The following is a 20,517-nucleotide window of genomic DNA, read 5'->3' as shown; positions in this document are numbered from 1 at the left end:
TTATCCACAATAGCAGCTAACTGGGTTTCGCTGTGATAAGAAGCATTATCTATTGAGCGTGGCAACAAAGAAACAACAAACAAAGACTCACAAATTTCAGAAAAAAAGTTTTCTTTCCACAACGGGGAAACAGAGAGCAAAGCATTTTTAAATTTGTATCATAGATGGGAAAACATTTTTTTGGCACAGTGGGATCAAAAGTTGTCATTTTCCTTTCCAAGGTTGACCTAGATAATGACGACATCGTGTACACATCGATCCGATTGCTCTGTAAGGTCAGCAACCAGGCCTAGTGTGGATTGGTGGCGTTATGGATGGCCTTCTGCTGATATTTGGATCTTTTCTGACCTGGGAGCCCAGGTCTCCATTGCAGCACTGTACGACTGCAGGTACATCGGTCGTGAAGCGTGGTCCTATTGGGGTCCTTGTCTTCCGGTTTCAGCGAAACGCAAGACAAGGGACACTACACAAGTCTTTCAACGCAACAAGCAAAACCTTTTTATTTCAAATAACGACTCGTCTGCAGTCCGCTCATTGCATCCCTCACGAAACAACAGCCACATTCCATAAAGAACAAGAACTAAGCCTATGTCAAAAATGTAACTAAGTTTTACTTTTCCCCGCCCTGGAACCTGGCCAATTCTTCCCGGGGTCTGAATACAAATAACCCGAATAGATACCAATTTCCGGCGCTCTCTATTCCAACACCAACAACAGAAACATGTCAGGGCGGTCCGCCGAAGGTCAGCTAAATGACTGTGTGCCGATACAAGGCTATATGCAACTACCCATTACAGTACCATTTCCCATTAGATTTAACTTCTATCAAGTTGGGTCAACACTTCTCTTGCTAATGGACGAAAAAGTTTGGGATTTTGTTTTAATAGAGTTAAGTTTTATAACCATCGTTCCGTTGAATATGCATGTCTCAATGAAACGTTTTAAATTGTCTGTGTTTACGATGTCCCGATTGTGTCTTTGGTGGGTGTCCCAGTGTCGTTTGCTATTTAGGAATGAAATGCACACCATGTCCAATATCTCCCGTGATCTCACTGGTCATACCTTCACACTTTGCGTAGTCTTCTTCCCAAAGGCAAGTGTATCAAATCATTTAAAAAAGAAACACACATCCTGTTATCCAAGGATTCAAAAGCAAATTCTTGCACCTGACATAAGAGAGGACGATTTGTGTGGCTTTTAAACTCAACTGCGCCCTTTAATACAGAATTACACCATGAACCTTCCTTTTTTACCACGGGATCCTTTTTTCTTTCTTTCTTTTTTTTTGCTCCTAGGTCCAAATGAGGAATAACATGCATCCAGCCAAGAGTGTTTATAGCATCTGACATGACCAGAATCAGCTGGGCAGCATCTATGCAGACTCACTATGAAGCTGCAGATACAGTAAATGTTCGGTAAGATCAATAGCTGATGGACATCTTTTCCTGGGAAGGAGCTTGCCAAACAGAGAGTGACATCACTGTAAACCCAAGAACGTTTGACACGTTTATAAACTAAACACATTAATCATTTGAACACGATGAGGTGCGTTTAAACGTGAACATGTCGAACGTAAAAAGTAATCTAAATTTAACTTTGGTTAAAATCACCTGAAAAATTCTTACGTAAAATATCTGACCGAGAACTGAGGTCTTCGTCACTGCATTGACCCAGATTCTTAATCCATGAACACGCAATCCCAACACCGGATCATAAATTCCTGGATGTTCAAGTGATGGTTTGTAGGTTCTGACGTTCGCTTCTCCTTCACGTCGTTTTCAAATACGTGCGCACTTTCCAGTTTGTTGACTTGTGATATGTCGGTGTAGTGACCAGGTTATATGATATGAATATATTGGGATATCTCTGAGCATATTGAGCTCTGGCAACGGTTCTCCGAAATCGAGGCGTCAGGGAACTCTCTGTCTCCCCAATGAACTGTCCTTGTCTTGTCTGCCTTTGGCACGGGATGTGTTACACCTAATCCCTCCGGGCCTTCTTTTTTGATTTGGCCTTACAGGTGGAACAAGTTATTGTCTGCGACTGTGCCTGCAGGCCTGAAACACGTGTCAATATTGTAGGTTGCAAATAATTATTCTTATGAGTGCCTCCAAAACTCCTTTGATATGAGGGAGGACCACCGACTCTTTCTGTTGTTGGACATGCTTATGTTGGGTAATGCTCTTTTTCATTTTCTTTTGTTGGGTTTGGTTTCCCTCGCCAAAGTCCACATGGCGGGGATACCCACACTTTTGGAGAGACTGGTTGATGCGTAACATCCTTATGTTTATCAGTATGTTGAAGACGGGATTCACTCTATGCATTAGAAATTTAAAGACTCCCAATTTGCGTTCAGCTGGATGATTGGAGTCACTGAGCTGAACCATCGGTCCATATGGGTTGGTTTTCGGTATATTCTGCCTATTCTAGACTGCAATCGTCCAGAATCCAGGTGAGGAGTAAGCTATTGCCCTCGTCTTCATCAGTGGTGACGTTGATGAGTGGATTTAATGAATAAAGATGTTCAGTGAACTCCTGGGAATGTTCCTTTCTAATATTTGGTGAAAGTGTCATCTATATACCTGCACCGCAAACTGGTGGTGTCGGGCTGTGAATATAGCAAGATTGTAAAGCATGGGGAAACAAAAGATCAAACGGGGGATGAAGGAGGCCAGCAGAGCCTACAAACCACAAGCGAGACACGGATATGGCCACCAGAAAACCCTTCCGTGCTGCGCACGGATGCGTCCACAATTCAGTGTGCACCACATGGGTTGTACGTCCTGCATGCCATGGGAACATGATTTAGGCCGTGTCCGGAAGGGACCTTAACATCACGGTAATGGCTATAGCCGTGGCGTGCTAATGGGCAAGACCACAGCCACAGACACAAAAATACCCAATGTGGACATGAAACTAGCTTCAAGACATTCTGTACGTACAACTGCAAAACACCAAACGTTTATATTCACTCTTTCGAATATTGAGGGTATTTCAACGTGAAGTGCTTTTATATGCTCTCAACGGGTTTAGGAGTAATACAAGCAGTATTTGAAATGGGAGGGAAAATGGAACCCCAATCGAGCAACCCCCCCCCGCAGATCTCACCAGAACACGTCTTCAAACAATGAATTAACAAGCTCGCAGTGAAAATTCGATCAATCGATCACATCTACAAGCCCTCCAAGGCGAAGAAGAGGATTCCTGGCTAAGAAAGAAGACAGCATGAAATTCAAGTTAATTAAAAGATAGCCCTTAAATTACTGTTTCAAATTGTATTGTATTCTTTTATATGGTACTATATCATTTAGTGCTTCATATGTAATTTTTTCCTGTCGTAGAGTATATCATGCTATCATTATTTATCAACAACGTAGCTTCAAAAATATTTCAACTGTGAAGTATTTTGTTATATCATAGTATCTCATAGACTCATATAATTATATTCTAAGCTAACTGTCATGAATTATCAGTTAGGTAGCTCCAAAATGTTTATTTAAAAGTGTACACTATTCTTTTATATACTGTATCGTATAAGGTTACATTATATTCTACTTTATGCGATCTTCCATAGAATGCATAATGCTACCTACATTACATATCAATAACGTGTTAATCTTTAGATTGTTTATCCATTGTGGCCTACTTAGTAATATCATACCACAGTATATTAAATACCTGTGCTACTTTGACAACTAATGTTCTCCTCTAGCATTTGTATCGCTGAGGATGTTTTACGAACTTAAGAAGTATGCCTGATGCAAATCAAATATATTTTTATCATGGCTGTAGAAACAATTCGTCTTATGGTTGAAATTGATTTGGGGTTGAAAGGCCAAAGAACAATTGGAGCTGATAAGCTATGGAGGAAACTTGCTCCCCGCTGTCACATTGATATAATGTAACCATGCATGAAAAAAGGCGTGACGTTCTTTCACATTTGTCGCTTAGGCCTGTAATATTGTTTTGCGGCCGTTGATGAAACTAGGACTCTACAACCACAGGTAACATACCTCCTGACAGGTACGAGACTGTGGCCTTATATTGAGAAAATAAAGAGATTGTAGGCGTTGTATGTATCAGGTGTTTCAGTGTTTTGGGAAGGTGAAAAGCTATGGTATAATGATGCTAGTGAATGCAATTCTTTTTTACTAGATTTATTACCAGCTGACACGGGTTTTAAGTACTCTAGAAATTTTGTAAGAGTGGCTATGCCATTATTTAATGATTGTAAATCTTGCATTTGTCGATATTCTACAATGTACGATCGCCACATATGGAGATATTGTTGCAATTCTGTCTGCACAGACACCCTATCAACTGGTAACCTTTTCTCCTCAGTTTTTTCTGGTCTGTTGTCAATGGTTCACCTCCCCAACACTACGCACGCGTCATTGCTATTGTTAGAAAATTTGTTTAGAACGCAGATCCTATATCTTGGCCAATACTCACACTAACGTTTTGTCTTTGAGTTTCCAGTCAAATAAACCATCATGTGAGCGAACTGCAAAATTGTTTCCAGCCAAGACCTTTTGTCATGTCCCCTTGCTCGTCTGGTTACAATAAAAATAAGAATGCTGAAGTGAAAGTCATCGATTTTAGCAAATACCGTTCTGTAGTTTCGCGATTATAACTGGCGTATGTTTCAGATTACAGTCTAAAGGATGTAGTGCATAATTTTCAGCCCTAAATGCCTTTGTTCGAAAAATCACCTGAAGGCATGCACAACACTTACAATACACCTTCTGTGCTTATTTCAGATATCTATCTGATGGCGTGATTCTTCAGTCTTTCATGAAGGATCTTCTCCTGTCTTGCTGACCAAAAACTTGTCAAGGTCTAGTTGAGCTCTGTCCTTGTCCTCCATCATCCCCACTCTGCAGAAAACCAAGCAGTTACCAGACGTTAATCATGGAAAACATTCCAGTTGAAAATAGGAAACATGATCAGGAAATATTAGTCCAGGTTTCTATAAAAACTCCACTCTGTCGAAAATAAAACATTTCTCGGCAAATGTCGGCCTTGTATAAACAGCAAAATGATCCACTTCATTACCAAATCCTTCAGGCTCTTCTTCAAGCGGTCTATTTCCTGGCGGAGAAGTTGTACCTCTTTATTCTCATTTTCAGAGGTCGCACCATGCTGACCCTGGGTCGTCTGCGATACTATAGTGCTCTGAGCCGGTTGGACATCATTCTTCGTTCGTATCTGACAGCATGCAGACAACATTGATTGCACTTCAGTTATATTTTGCTCCACAGCCCGTCTGATTATTATGTATTGGTTTTTAATTAAATAAAAACAGGCGCCTAGACGTTTGTTCTCATACGACCCATCTGCTCTCATTAAAAAAAAGAGACTTAAAGAACGGAACATTCATTCCCCTTCAGTATCCATCCTGTGCTATTGAAACCTTTTCAGAATATTGGGATTTTGTTAAGCTGAAACTCACTTTCGGAAAAAAAACTAAGCAGAGTGTGATGGTAGTGGCCAGCCAGATCAAGATAGATACCAGGGCGTAGTGGGTGTTTTGCTCCTCCAAAACAAACGACACTGGGGCTCCCACAAGCGACAGGACCAAGATGTTGTAGATGCACAGGCCTAAAAGAAACATGCCCTGTTTTAGATAGAGCTGTCAGTCTTTAAATTTTGATCTTCAGGAATCTTACCCAAAGCAGGTTCATACCATCCAACTGCTCAACCAACAACTTAACTAACTTAATACAGACAAGACATTTTTAAGCACAAATTAAAAAAAATTGGAAATACAATAGTTACAGTTTTGTTTGATAAAGACTTACAATGAGGACCCCTTCGTCGCACATTTTTGTGCTTCTTAATTTGCTATATTAGGGATCCCAAAGTTCTTTTTCCTAACCATTCTGAATCTAACAAGCATATGTGTGATTTCAATGGTCCATAGGGGGTTAGGGTTAAAAATGTGATATTGCTAACAAAAATTCAGATATTTGCCTACTTAAAGTTGCCCCCACCTATGAACTTTGAATCATTGAGAGCTGGGATAGAGACTTTCCTGGTCTCCCAGGCCAGAAAAGCACCAAACATCAGCAGAAGACCATTGATGATGTAGAAGGCACCAACCCAGTAGGTCTGGTTCCTAGACTCACACAACATACGGATAGGCGTGTAAACGATGTCGTCGTTTTCTTCGTCAACCTAAAGACACACATTAAAAGTATAAAATGCAATCATCCACTGCTAACAAGACAAATGTAAACGTAGAACATTAAAGTAATCTCCAATTGTCTGAGTACCTCGGTAGCGCCAAATCGCTCTGTTGTTTCGAGTGGATCGATTAGTTCCCACAGTATCAGGATCAAGACATCAATAGCAACCAGCGTGGCTACAAAGCTGAACAACCGGTGATCTTTCAGTACCTTCAATTAAGTATTTGTACATACACATTTATTTGTATTTTTCTGCTACCCAAGACAAGATTTAGTTGTATTCAACGCAGCCGTTCAAACGTGTATGTAGTCTGGCCTGGATAATGCACAAAAGATTTGAAGAGATGTGCCTACATGTATGCGAATGGTCCCAGATCAGGCTTATTCAGGAACTAATTAACATTCCTCCATATTGCTTGTCATTGTAAATACGGCTACTTTCAGTCCACTTCTGGACAAATACCTCAACACGGTGGAGCCATGTTTTGTCCATCTGCTGATTATACTGATGAACTCTACCTCTGTATGGGTAAATTTCGTTTATCAGTCTTGTGTGGTGTCTTCTCTGTTACTGGCGCCTTCGTGTATATGTCCCCATGTTGTACTTAGGCTTATTTCAGGGTCTGTAAGTCAATTACGCTGTATGAACACCCTGGGGAATCGATGTTACTGTCTGTTTAAACAAACCAGACTAATCTTATGCTGTCCCTCACGAATAAAGCTGTGATTTTCCGACCGTTGAGAGAGGACCATTGATCAAAATCACCAGCCCTCAGTGCAAGGTAATAGTCTTGATATACACTGTGAATTCCGGGGAAACTGGCTTATAATTTAATTCATCATCGACTGGGAAATATTAAAGTTTTCTTACAACTTTGATGGCAGTCCTGTTGGTAAATATCTTATGTACACGCCAGGTCTTGCTGAACATGGAGCCAAAGGCCAATGAAAACCCGATGGATAGACACCAAGTCCTAGCCTATGCGGAATACGGAAAGAGGGCCCCAATATTAACGTAACGTTCCCCCAGACAAACAATCAAAAATCGTGGTTGAAACCTCTTAATACCATCGCAAGACCACACAAGACAATCACAAGGTAAACCTCAGACCTCGATCTTTTTAAGTTTAATAGTCAGAATTGTGTCCACGTTAACTGCAGCAAGAGCATTCTTTTATCACTGTTCGTCCTGCTACTTGTGACTGGTCTTTGTCTGTTCCATCAGTGTTGTCACTTTGTATTGTTAAATTAACATCACACTTTGCCGTGCATCTTGGCAACAATACATATCCAATAACATTCATGTAATATATACTTTAGCTTGGTGTAAGGTACGGTCTCTATGGCCCCATTCGGTGGAACGTTACTGCACCATTTCCTGTTTGAGTCAGGACAGCAACTGAGTAAAAGATTCGACTCAAGTATTATTTGAAGTTTTCTCGACTATACAAGAAAACGTCAATTAAGCCCTTACCTTGCACATTCCCACAAAGGTCTCAGAGGATGCTATTGCTGTGTCCACTCCTTGAGTGATGATGGAGACGTAGGCTAGCATTCCACCAATCAGGATCAAGTTGTTCATGTTGGGACTCGACATCTTGATAACACTTTTATGAAAAGAATAGAGCCATTTAAGTAATAGAGCTGAAATTCTTGTTGGTACTTTTCACCCAATCACAAGTGAAGAGAACTTGGCAGTTGAAAAAGATATCCGAAAGACCACTAATATGACTGCTAATACTCTTATACCAAGGCACTTGGGATCCCTATCCCTATATATCTAGATGCATCCAGCGACGTTTCATTGGATTCAAAACCGCCCCCTCCTTTATTGGAAGAAAGCATTGTTTTGGGTTTGTACAAAGTGACAATCGCGAAACAGTGGCTCCACACAATAAATATCACACTGCTTACCATCATTGGCGGGGGCACTAAAATGACCAGTAAAGGCATTACCTTGGTCACTTGATTCGTCCATACCAAATTAATCTTTAACTTCATCAGTGTACCCATAGACCTGGAGGGAAAAAATGGACTGCGATTTCCAGCGGGCGCACCTTGCTTTGCGTAGGCCTCTATATATGTTCCGTCGGCTACAGTTGCCGACACAGGAGATTTTCGGTTGATCTTCGAAGCGTTGTTCACGTGCCATGAACGATTGCGCTCGTAATTTTGCCTTGAAATTATTTCTTTTTCATGTATTTCGTGGAAAAAAATCGCAAAATGGACATGAATGGATGAGATTAACCGCATACAAATATGTTATTGTAATCGGTATACCACAGAAACTCAAGCCCGTGTTTGTGTCTTTAGGCGCTGCTTCCAACAAGTGCACAATTATTACCTGGAAATGTATGCCATTTTGAGTAGTTTTATTTACACATTTGAGTGTAGAGGGGATTATTCTAAAATAATATGTTTGTAGTACTAGTGCAGATTGGTCCTCCTGGTAAACGAATTTCCTTAGTGCACTGCCCCCCCGGTAAACAAACACCTTGTACTTTGTAATTGGACACTTAGAATAATAGGCCTTCTGTTTTGGGGTTATGTGCTCTGCACTCCTCTGTGAGACTCTACTCAATTTAAAGTGTACACACATTTCATTTTCGAAGTATCTGTTTCTGCCCCTACATTTGGTCTGCTCTCTTCTTCGGTAAGTCAATCTCATTGATTGTATTTATGAATAAAAATGTAAGAGGGATTATATTGTATAAAAGTAGCTGTTTTACCTCCCCTTTTGGTGATCTTTCTCTGTATAAGTTTCCTTCAAGTAGCTTGAAAAGATCAAACCAAACACTTGGATTTGTTTTGTTTTCGTGACTTTTTCATATCTTTTGATTGATCATGAACTGAAGTTCGATTTTACTTTGCATTGTAGGGACGTAAACCAACTATGTTTTGATTATTTTTGTGCCATCGTAAATCAGTTGAGTTCAATCATTGTTTTACTTGTGGACTCTTTCCATAGTCTCTTCACAGTTTAAAGAAAAACATGTTTGTTTGGGACAGCTGTATTTATGTAGATTCTTCACTTACGCGTTTTTGGAGAGTTTAGAAAACTAAACATTGATTACCTGAGTGGAGGCTATTGTCTAATGAAAAGTTGTCATAGCTATTGGGCCAAATCTGTATTCAAATGTTTTTGCAGTCTTTTGACTTTTGAGAAAGGTATTTTTCTTTTAACATTAGGCTGTCATGCTTGTAGATTTGTTGAGATTCTTGTTTTAAGACCTACAGTTTTGATTGATGATTTGGAATAGCAAAATGTGCACTCTTGCAACTCCTTTTCCTGTTTAACGTTCCTCAAGGTAGAGTTACACATAGCCTAAGCATTGCAGGTTTTGGAAGAGGAATGAGTGGATTTCCTTATTTGGTTAAGGCCTGGTTTCTCAGAGGCGTCTGGGGTGGATGGACACTTGGACAGTAGTGTCAGTGTTTCAGAAGACTAGAGCTGCCCCTTAGTTCCTGTAGTTGGATATAATTTATTGTATATTGCCTAGTGCACTGGCTGTGCCCGCTATGTATCGCGGTGGAGACTTTTAACAACTCTAATCACTGTGGTTAGGTTAAACACCTGTTTATCTTTAGTGACCTGTAAGCATGTTGTGCCCCATCCTGGCTATGCTCATTAAGTATTCGCAAGGAAAATAGGCTTACCTGACAAAGAAGACTTAGCAGTTTTAGAATTAATTATGCACAAGGGTCTGACTGTAGATTTGAGAAAAGTGTGTTTGTTGTTTGTCGACATAACTCATTTACTTGGAATTGTTCAGCTGCATTTTGTCGTATACATGTAAGTAGCTACCTATTTACACGGTTTTATTTTTTTTTGGATCTATTTCTACAGGTTGTTGAAGTTGTTGTGTATTTAACTTCAACACTCCTATATATCGTGTTGGCCTTTCTTCTACTTTTTAAAAATATTTTTTTTTAAATTTTTTTATAGACTTCAATTTAGATTCTGTTTCGGAACAGTTTTCCCCACTTCCATTGCTGAATTCTTTTTTCTTAATACTGTTTTGGAATTTTCAATTGACTAGTTGCTTCCTTAGGTCTGTTTCCTGTAGGTTCACAGTCCACTCGGTTGTCGATACGAGTCAGGAATAATTGTTTTCTTTTGGAAGTAAGTCTCTTGGATCTTAGTACGTAAGTTTATTTGCTGTCATCCTGTATTCTCTTTTTCAGCAAATTTTATTTACGGAAGACAGCAAAACAAAAGTTGTCTGTGCCTGCAACTTCAGCACTTGCGGTTGACTCAAGATCGAGCGCGCCCGCTGGACTTGGCAGTCCTTTTTTCTTTCCTCTAGGAAAGTGTACCGTAACTTCCTGTATCGAATGTTGAAGGCCAAAAAGCAGGAAGCCAGTGCGATGCCCACCGTTGACGAGATGGCGCCAGTCACAAATAGCGAAGGGTGTATCGTCTGCCGATCCTCCAGTTCGATTAGAAAATCAATCGGAGGAGTTCCCCCTGAAATAGAGTTCATTATCAACAGAGACTCTTGCAACACTTGCAGCTGAAACAGTGTCTTGACCGACCGATTTACATGTTGGTGGAAGCGCGTTTGCCTTCGGTATGTCAGTGGGATAAATCTGTGCCATGGACCGGGGATTAGGGTGACTTATATTAAAAAAATGCTCCTCTGTGGAAATTACTGTAGACAATCTGACTATAGTGGGCGCGCCGTCCATGATACACATTTGCATTTTATGCCCCCCTTACAGCCCTAAACATCACATCAAGACGGCGTATGTAAGTAAATTTTTGGTATTGGGAAGCTCAAAACCGCCTCAAAATCTTTTTTTTTTCTTACCAAGAAAAATGTTTGAAGGTGGGGGATGGGTGAGTCTCCAATTGCCAATACCCCCCTCCAAAAGTGAGGGAATTCTCTCTAAATTCCAAAGAGTGAAAAGTAAGTTTTTTAATGAAAATGTACAATAGGGATCATACGTTTTAGAGTGAAACTTCCTTAGTCACAAAGATCGAGTTTTCACTGGAGCTTCGACTGATGAAGTAATTTTATTCTAAGAGTATTTCAATCTAATGTGAGAGTGATTTTAATCTCGTTCCAATTTTCACTCTTTCGGATTTAGAGAGTTTCCACGGGATTTCTGCCTCTTGTGCGTTTGTCATGTTAGGGAAAACGTACGTTTACCCACCTGGCCAATAGATTGGTGTGTAGCCTTTCCATTGGATATCTTCCCCTGACCCGACTGTTGGATCCATGATACCTACGTTAACACGTTCACCATCTACGGTAAATGTAGATATTGTAGGAAAGTGTGTATCGTATGGGTATTATTGCAATCAGAATCACTAGCATGTTCTTTTGGTACAGGTACTTTAAATTTCAGTATGCAGCAGCGAAGTTACTGGGAAATTATTTTCAGCGGAGATACAACACATTCTGATGTAGAATTTGATGCATTTTAATTTTTGCTATTGTTGTGGTAGGCCTATGATCATCAGCATGGGACAAGTGTTTTTCCCTCTTAAGTGGCAAAAGCTTAACTTAGGCTAGGATATCAAAGATTTTGTAACATGTATAGTTTGTTGTATGTAAACTTACCTTGCAATTGTCTAAGTAGAAGAAGTCCTACCCTGTCCCCTGAGGGTAAAAATTTGACAGGACCCTGGCAAGGAGTCACACACAAAAACATCGAGCAAAGTAGACACTATTTTGTCCATGCAATATTAAACTATAAGCTTTTAAAGATATTAGTTATAGTATAACAGAGGGGTCTTTGGGCTTTTCAAGTGGTCTGATTTCTTCACTGAGTACATATTTTAGTCTGACATTTTAGACTCGTTGGTAATCATTCACTTTTGTCTTGCATAATTATAATGATACTCGTTTAATTAACGAAAAATAATGTAAAAGCTGCCAAAAAATAAGTTGTTACTAAAATTGATGTCCTTGGCATTTAGTTAAAACAGCAGCGGACTGGTTTAGTTCTATAATTATAATCTCATGAATTCATGTAAAGCGCTGCGTGCCATTAAACCTACTGAAATTCCCTGGAATGTTAGATTGCTGATGATGTCAAAAAGTGTTGTTGCCGTCACACTGTCGTACGAGAAATCTTTAAGCGTTCTTGATGAATCTGAAATGGAAAGTTACAGCATGTGAAAATGTCCATAAAGACAAAGTTTGTGGCTTTGTGAACTGAACTTGCATTTCCTTTCAGATAAGTAGAATTAAAAACACAACATGCCTTAATGAACAGCTGTGCTACATTCACCTTTGTTGATATATTACTGGTATTTTTGAATTTTCAAACTTGCTCCCCTGCATTCATTTGTCTTTAGTAGTCGTTAGGAACAATGGTGATTGTCAGTTGCATAAGCTGAAGATCTCTGTCCAATACCAGCGCGTGTTAATTGTGGATTCAGAACCAAAATTTTAGGTATGAGGATGCGAATATGCATGTTTTGTGTCGAGTTTGAAATGTTAGAATGTAACCCTCTATGCCCTTCCTGAAGTGTGAGACCACATTTTGGGGCATTATACACGCTTCTAGAAAGAAGGTACATAACATAGACCGAAACTCGCCTTTCGTTGTTTTTGGCAGAGTCTTTTATGCAGATAGTTATTAAGTGAACTTGAAGCAAACCATTACTAAAGCAAACCATTACTTAGCAGACGGAGTTGCCGCTCCGCTTCGTGGAGTGCGAGTGCCGCCGTCCACACACTGTCATAGGTAAACGAAATCTCAACAAAGCCCGTCATTGTTTCCGGATCATCATTTCCAGATATGGCTTTGAATCGTTCCAAAAATTCAGTGGTGGACTTTTAGAGAGGAGGAGAAAGGGATTATAGTCAGCAACCAGTATTGCGTATTCCAACGTTATTCAAAAATATGAGTTTTTTTGTTTTATGGATACGGATCTTTATGACAAACTACAAAATAACGACTAAATGTTTTTGCAGCTTAGTTAATGAGTTGTTAAACGAAAGATGGAAACTTACCATTCCTGAGAGGGAAGGAGCTCGATTGATGTCAGGCGGCAGACTTTCGGCAATTATGCCGAAGTAATTGGCTGTCGAGGTATCCATTTGTTCTGGCGTGCAGTCTACAGCATCGTCTGGATCCCGCCACCAGTGCCATTGCATCCAGTCTAGACACATAATACAGATCTGATTCACGTCTGACAAATATGGGATTCTGCGCTAACAAAAGGTTTGACTGTACGGTCGGTATATGGTAGCACTCGCGTCCATCGGAAATTCACGAAGCAGCTACCCATAACCAAGCAATCACCTACAAACTGTTGAGCGTCAGTCACTGGACATAAAACACAATATGGACTTCTCATAGGGGACATATAAATTAAGGTATAGATATTGCAAGTCGCGAAAGAAGCAACAGTACAGATCATGCAAGCAAATACCAGGGGTAGGGATGGGCTATTGACTTTCCCCTCCCCCACACACACACACTCACGTATATTTTTGGAGAGCAAAAAATAAAGGGATTGTGAGAAAAGTTTTTCAGACTTCCAACGACTAAAATGCATTCAATATGATTAAGTAGGAGACTGCAATTTTCAAAAGCCATAAATAAGCCATTCTGAATACATGTTACATATGTACATCAATATGATGCGCAATTATAGAGTCCTTATGGTGTCATCCCTCGCTTTTCAAATTTTCATGGCCAGGCAAGCCAACCCCCCCCCCGCTTACGCCACTGGTACAGATTCCACAGGCGCTATATTGCTTTGGCACCAAACAACCTACCAATCCTAAAAGGTAAGCTACCAACCTGGCAAAATCCAAACGTATTTGGCGCCATACAGCTTGTGGTGATAGACTGCACAAAAAACCCTTCTTGCCATGTTGTCATAGAACGCCCCCACTATTATGCGAGCTCCTACATTCTTTAGAGAGACCAGAGAAACATTTCCTTTTTAAAATATCCATCTCCCCCAGAACCTCTGAAGAATGTGTGCCAGGCAAAATTGCGTGCAGGACACATACATGTGTGTATATTTCAAAATACGCAAAAAAGTCTCATTTTATCAATCGCAAATGTCAAAGTAGGAAATTATATTCTTGTAGTGTAAATTTGTTTGAATAGTACGTGTTCATCTTGCCTTGATATTTTCAATCTGTGTGGTCGGGTTATCGATGAAACTTTCTGCAGCGATCACCTCAATGCCTGCTTTTTTAGCGCCACGATGGAAGTCTGCCATGGTCTGCGAATCCCAAAACACACATAAAAAAAGATTTCACGAACGTCTCTCGTTCAAGATCAACCTGAAACAGGATTCTGACATAGCATAAAAATGGCTCTTGTGACGGACCAAATAGATCCACTGTCGTACGTTCTTATTCTTTGATGAAGTCCATGTTGTAAACTAGACACGTAACAGCTGTGAGGGCCTGTTCCATTCTTTACAATACAAATGAATTTTTTTCAAAGGTACTGTGTTCATTCAACCGTGGTAAACGTGTAAGATGTCATGACAGTCAGTGAACTTATCCTTATTCCTTTATCCTTATCCTTTCATTTCTTCAATCAATTATTTTTCATGTTAACTTGTACTATGACGTTGATTTTTTTTATGGAAACGGTAAATGTATATTATTATTATTCTTATCCTTCCTTCGTCTCTGGTCAAAAAGGCCTGCAATACAGAATTTGCATCCTGTACACTTGGTCAAAATGGTCAACACTTGGGAGTATTTAACTTATGAGGTAGAGGCCAGTTCGTACTTGGTGCACAAACGCTAATTTGTGACGTCAAATTTGTGACATCCATTCGCGTTGTGAATTCGCAAAAGTTGAACACATTTCAATTCGAGCGAAATGTTGTTTCGCTTTCACATTCGCCTGTAGTATAAACAGGCCTGAAAGTGATTTCCGAATTTGTTTTATAAAGCCACCTTAGCACTTTTGTTGTTATTGTTTCTAAAACTACGAATCCAATTCTGCAGTGCATGTGAATTGATTGAAAACGTTATTACATGCAGAGTATGATAGGTAAACATGTGACCAAAAATGGACATATTGACACACATTTACTGTGGATGAATAAACACAGGTTAAAGACAGCCATGTTCCCTTCTATTCTTCTTTTTCAATACGTGATAATTTTCATGATTCCTCACTCTTGTGCGTATCCTGCATTACTTTCGTCATAATACAAAGCGTTTTGATTAGTCAGCAGATTGCAATTTCTCGTTGTGACCTACGTGGCAGGAAGGCTGAAACCTACCAGGGAAAAGATAGACGCCGATTGATGAATCGTGGCCACTTTCTTCCATTTGAATTCTCTACACAGTGCGATCCTGACAGCATTTATCACAAAGTCTGTTGGGGGCAGGCGAAAAAACCTCGGGAAAAGAGCCCGGTTGGACAGTTTGGGAGAGGTGGAGGCATACGATATCTTTGAATATAAAGGAAAAAAATGTTAAAATATAAGCCTTCAGCGGGGCTCCTGTTCAGTGGTAAGCAATCTACGTTCTGAATTGAAGCAAAGATAAATTTCCATTCTGCCCTTTTAGTAGAACATATAGGGGAAGGCACCTTATCTGATTACCCACTGCTGCTTAGTGTTAAGTCTTTCAAAGCAAAATGCCGTCCTATACGAAGCGTTTTGGTAATACATTGTAATTCCAGAAAAACTGCTCACTTTAATGCTTTATCGAATTTGGCCTTATTTAGTAGCGTTGCACCCATATCAACAATACGATAATATATTACATCCACGCTATGAAGATGGACCATTCACCCTGAAAACATTGTTTATTATGAACAGTGGTAAGCAGTCGGACCGGGTTATGACGGCAAGTTCGATATTCCTGGCATGGTTCAAACATATCTCTGATTGTTCGTCCAACTAAGATCATTATTAAACTTTTATCTATCGTTAAAGCCTTTATTTAGTTCTCCGTGATGTCCAGTGCTGCAATTGAGACCATTACAAGACCTTTCACATGACAAGACACAAGACCATGCTCAAAACCATCCAAAAGACCAGCCACTATACAGGTGGAAGAGTGACAAGGAAATGTGTTGTACTTCTTTTTAATCGATTGTGACTTGAGTTCAGACTGGAGGTCTGGTGTTGGTTGTGTGGGTTTTAAGATATCTCGACTAGAAAACTAGTGTTGCCATTGTCCTTTCCTATTAAATTTGACTTTCCCCAGTCTTTGTTGATCTGTATACTGCATTGTGAAAATGATATAATAGTGTTGGTATTTTAGATACAATAACTAAACATGTCAAACCTGGATAAGGTTCCAGTGATGTGACGCTTGTGCAGTTGGTTCGGTTCCAACAGAACAGAACGCTCCGATTATCATAATTTTGGTGGTTGTGTGGTTGTATAACTCACTGAACATTTCATTCACAGCTATCCCGCCATCACACTGGGGACAAATGGGAAAATGGGTTGGTCGTCCTTTAATTGATTTATAATTTATGCATGAAGATTTTAAAACTAACTAACTAGTTTTTAACTTTAAAACTAACTAACTAGTTTTTAACTAACAGATATTGACGTCAACAAAAGATATAACCTGACAGTAGTAAATGCAAGTTTAAAAGTGTTTTCTAAGGTGACTTTGCAATTTACCAATTTATTACGTATCATTATGCCCCAGTAATATCATTCACTTATAGTACATTTGTCTAAGTTAGTGCAATTATTCGTATTTACTGTGATAAGAATGGACATTTTTTAAAGGTAAACGTGTGTTGTCAATGCAAAGCCATAAGGAAAAATGGAATGGTCGATAATTATCTGTAAACATGTGGGTGTATAAGAGTACGCTGGAGTCGAATAGGGCTTTGTATGACCGCGAACAACTATTTCTATGATTTCCATCCTTGAAATGGTTGTTTGCGGTACCCGCTGCTACATCTGATTCGAACCAGTCGACCAACACCGGCAAAGCTCGGTGGTCGAGTGGTTAAAAAGTTTGCACTAGTAAGCAGGAGGTGGTGGGTTCGAGTCCCATCCGAATACGTTTGTGGTTTTTTCACAAGCCTTTGGCTGCATACACTGAGTGTACATTGTTGAAATAGACGTCGGGCAGGGAAAAAGCTCCAAAATCGATTTAAAGACAATTGTAATTATGTTACCACTGCTACTTTCACCTTTATGGTTGAGTCAGTTGTCTTTATACCATCAACATCAAATATTAACAAAATTTAATGAATTTTGAGAAGATTCTTCTGGGCACTTTCCTCGTTTGGTTTTGTTGTGCGTCCTAGCACACAGACAAAGCAGTGTCAAACTCCGGAAGGCGTCTGTTTATATTTGACGTAAGATTAAGTTGGGGACAAAATCAAACGTCCAAGCAAAGGCATGTGTCTGCACTGATTGATTAGATGTGCATCTTTGCCCTTTTGAATGAAATCGTTGTGAGGTTTCAAGAGAAAGCTGATTTTGGTATTGAGCTGTACTCGTTCGTAATCGTAACCAATATGCGCCCATCAATTGCAGCCTGATATTTATTTCATACACACTAAGCAGCCCTATACCATAAACTTATTAATAGCAGCAATAAATGTCTCTTTCTGAGAATAATGCACCACCAAGCTTATATATTCGATTTCGTTTTAAGATTAGGAGAAAGCACTGATGTGTCATCCGATGTAACCAAATTATAACCCAAATGAACAATTCAACCAAAAACATTCATTTTTGTAGGCGCTTTTCCAAGGCGTGTGTTTGGTCATTCGTTTTCATTACTTGGGAGGAATTTCTGTTATTAAGTGCAATCTAAAACACACACTGTTAAAATTTTTCTTTAAAATGTTAATGATATGAATACAGTTGACCTATGTGTACAGGAGACACTTTGCTGATGTTCTTCGACAGCAACCTTTCGCTAATATGTACACACTATTTCCAGAAATGGCAGAGTGATCGCTACGCGAGAGTGTTTAATGTCAATTGAAGCGTATGCAGTGAAAGAACCATACCAAAACGTTAAAACATGTGTCAAGATATGGGATACTCAATATTTCATTATCACAATTACACAAACGAAATGCCAAAGCGTCAGTTTAAGATATAAAGATCCAAAAAATGAAAGTACAGAAAACAACGACCAATTCATCCAAAATATACAGGAAACAGACAGGATTAACAGAAGATGAAAGATTTGACTGAGAAAAATTGTCTATTTCAGTTCATTTGCCTCTTTTCGTTTTGTTTAGTTTTGTTTTGAAGTTTTGTTTTGACATTTGTTTATCTTTAATTTGAATATTTACTTTATAAAACTGATTGCCTCTTCACAAAATTAGAAATAAGAAATCAGCTTTGCTAATTGAATGACGATTGTACTAAAGGAATCCGAATGACTCAAAACGAAATTGAATGCCTGAGTTCCGAATTCGAAACACAGTAAAACCTTGAGTTGAAGTATGGCTCTAATTCGAACACATGAAAATTAAATTGGCTTTTCGTTTGCCGAAATTGACCAGGAAAACCTGTATCAAAAACATCGATGCCCCACCAATACATTATCTGCGTTTATTTGGTGAGAATGTTGTATGCGACACAGAGTTGGTAATTATATCTTACACACAAAGCCTAATTGTATGCCCTTAATAGACAACACGACATTAATTTTGATAATTCCAAAGAGTATTTTTTTCATCTTGCTTTTAGTCTTTGAAGAAGTGCTTTTATTTTTAATTATTGTAATTTTACCTACATATTAGTCTAGTCAGTTTTATTTATTACAATTGACTGTCTTTATTTTAAAACTAAGAGTAATAACACTTCATTTCCATTCTACGCAGAAATAGATCGACAAATGACACATTTTCCCAATAAGCAAGCAGAAAAATTAGATTTGTAGATGTATTACCCGTTTCGTGGTTGTGGGGAGAAGAGGTTCAAAGCATTTTCCTTTTTAAAAAACTATTAGGGTTAATTAAGACAATCAGGTTCTTCACAGTAGAAATTTTTATCCTTCCATGAGCTTCTATTTAACCAACTTGGCATTTTAGTTTATATCAGCATATAAAGTGAAGAATAAAAATCATCTTGAAAATACATTTGAATTTAAAAGTGAAAAAGAAAATTGCCTCACCGCTGAATCCCTTGGTATGATGACGATCTCATAGTCTGGTAAAATGTCTGGATTTTCATTGATGTCTTGCAAGGCCAGCTGAGCTGCAGGCTGGATGGCCTGATCCTGTGAGTACGGGCCACCGAGCGGGAACAATCCAAGGAGGTACAGCTTGGTCCTATTCGACCCGTAGACGACAGGAACTGCGTTGGTGATAACGAGGCTGAATGCCATTAAGGACACCCGTAGGAACATTTTCTCGTCTTACTGATAATTCACTCCAAACACGGCTGGGCAGGTATTAGACAGTCCGTTTTATACCTGATGCAAGAGTCGACACTGATGAAACAACCAAACCGTACGTCATGGCATTAACAGCACTCCCCCCCATACACAAAAAAAGAGAAAATGAAAAGAAAAATAATGGATAAAAGAAACAGGAAACGGTCTCAAATCATCCAGAAAGTTTTGAAAGAATGAAAACAATCTCAACGAAAACAAAAAATTACTTGCCTTTCAGGTCCATTGTTTGTTTAGATGATTGTTCGACGGGTAGTGTAAGATATTTTGCTTATGGTGTCAAACAACGCATTCCCCTTATGAAAATCAGCTTTAACGAAACTTTCTGAACAATCTATATTTTACACGTTCAGCGTATAGGATGGCGACAGGATTTAAGAAATGCGTTCAATATTTACATGAAGCAGTTAAATTTGGGTTTGGAGCAAAACCAACTGATATTTTGGTAAATGTAAAGCAATTAACTTCAAAAGTTTCAGCTATCTTTTAATCATTGTGGAAACACAGAGGAATCCTTTCAAAGTTACAGACAGAAGACCGATGTCATTGCTGCTTGTTTCTAAGAACACAACGCAAAGGTAAGCGCATTTTTACATATTTTGTAAGTTTGATCCAATATATATACTCTGAATGGCAAGTAACCTGATTTAAATCAACGCTTTGTAAGGAGGATGTTAAAATCGAATTCAAACTTTTACATTTAAATACGAAATAAAGAATCGTCATCATTGGAATAGTAGTCATATCGGTTCATTTTTTTACGTTTGTTTGTTGTCTATTTTGTTGAATCCATTGGCCTCTGTGTTTTGGCTTTTTTACTTTTTTTTACAGACACCAGAATCATCATCAGCGGATGTAAACTGCATGAAAACAGGTTCCAGTTTCAGTCAAAATCTGTTCAATTTCAGATTTTTGGATAATTGGAAACTTAAATTGAAATTTATTGCTTAAGCAGTTTGACCCCGAATAAACCTCGCGGTTACTTAAAGCTGTGG

The 20,517-nt window shown here is 39.1% G+C and overlaps 1 protein-coding gene across 1 annotated transcript; it reads right to left on the bottom strand.

The window, feature by feature from the left end:
- Positions 1-500: 500 nt before the first annotated feature.
- LOC147799884 (gamma-aminobutyric acid type B receptor subunit 1-like) lies at positions 501-19,493 on the bottom strand. Its single transcript, XM_087133791.1, has 18 exons — positions 19,244-19,493; positions 16,424-16,564; positions 15,409-15,579; positions 14,284-14,385; positions 13,953-14,067; positions 13,157-13,305; positions 12,823-12,976; positions 12,196-12,290; positions 11,756-11,819; positions 11,346-11,438; positions 10,506-10,656; positions 7,663-7,795; positions 7,060-7,167; positions 6,276-6,398; positions 5,994-6,177; positions 5,453-5,601; positions 5,056-5,208; positions 501-4,877 (listed from the first exon to the last, which is right to left on the bottom strand). Exons 1-18 carry the CDS (start codon positions 19,475-19,477, stop codon positions 4,833-4,835), a joined length of 2,364 nt encoding a protein of 787 aa, XP_086989917.1. The 5' UTR covers positions 19,478-19,493; the 3' UTR covers positions 501-4,832.
- Positions 19,494-20,517: the final 1,024 nt, after the last annotated feature.

Source organism: Acanthaster planci, linkage group LG02 (genome assembly GCF_054643075.1).
Source record: "Acanthaster planci isolate LZ-2023a linkage group LG02, COTS_SCS, whole genome shotgun sequence".
NCBI lineage: Eukaryota > Metazoa > Echinodermata > Asteroidea > Valvatida > Acanthasteridae > Acanthaster > Acanthaster planci.
The sequence above is the reverse complement of the archived record's forward strand: the minus strand, read 5'-3'. Positions and strand labels throughout refer to the sequence as shown.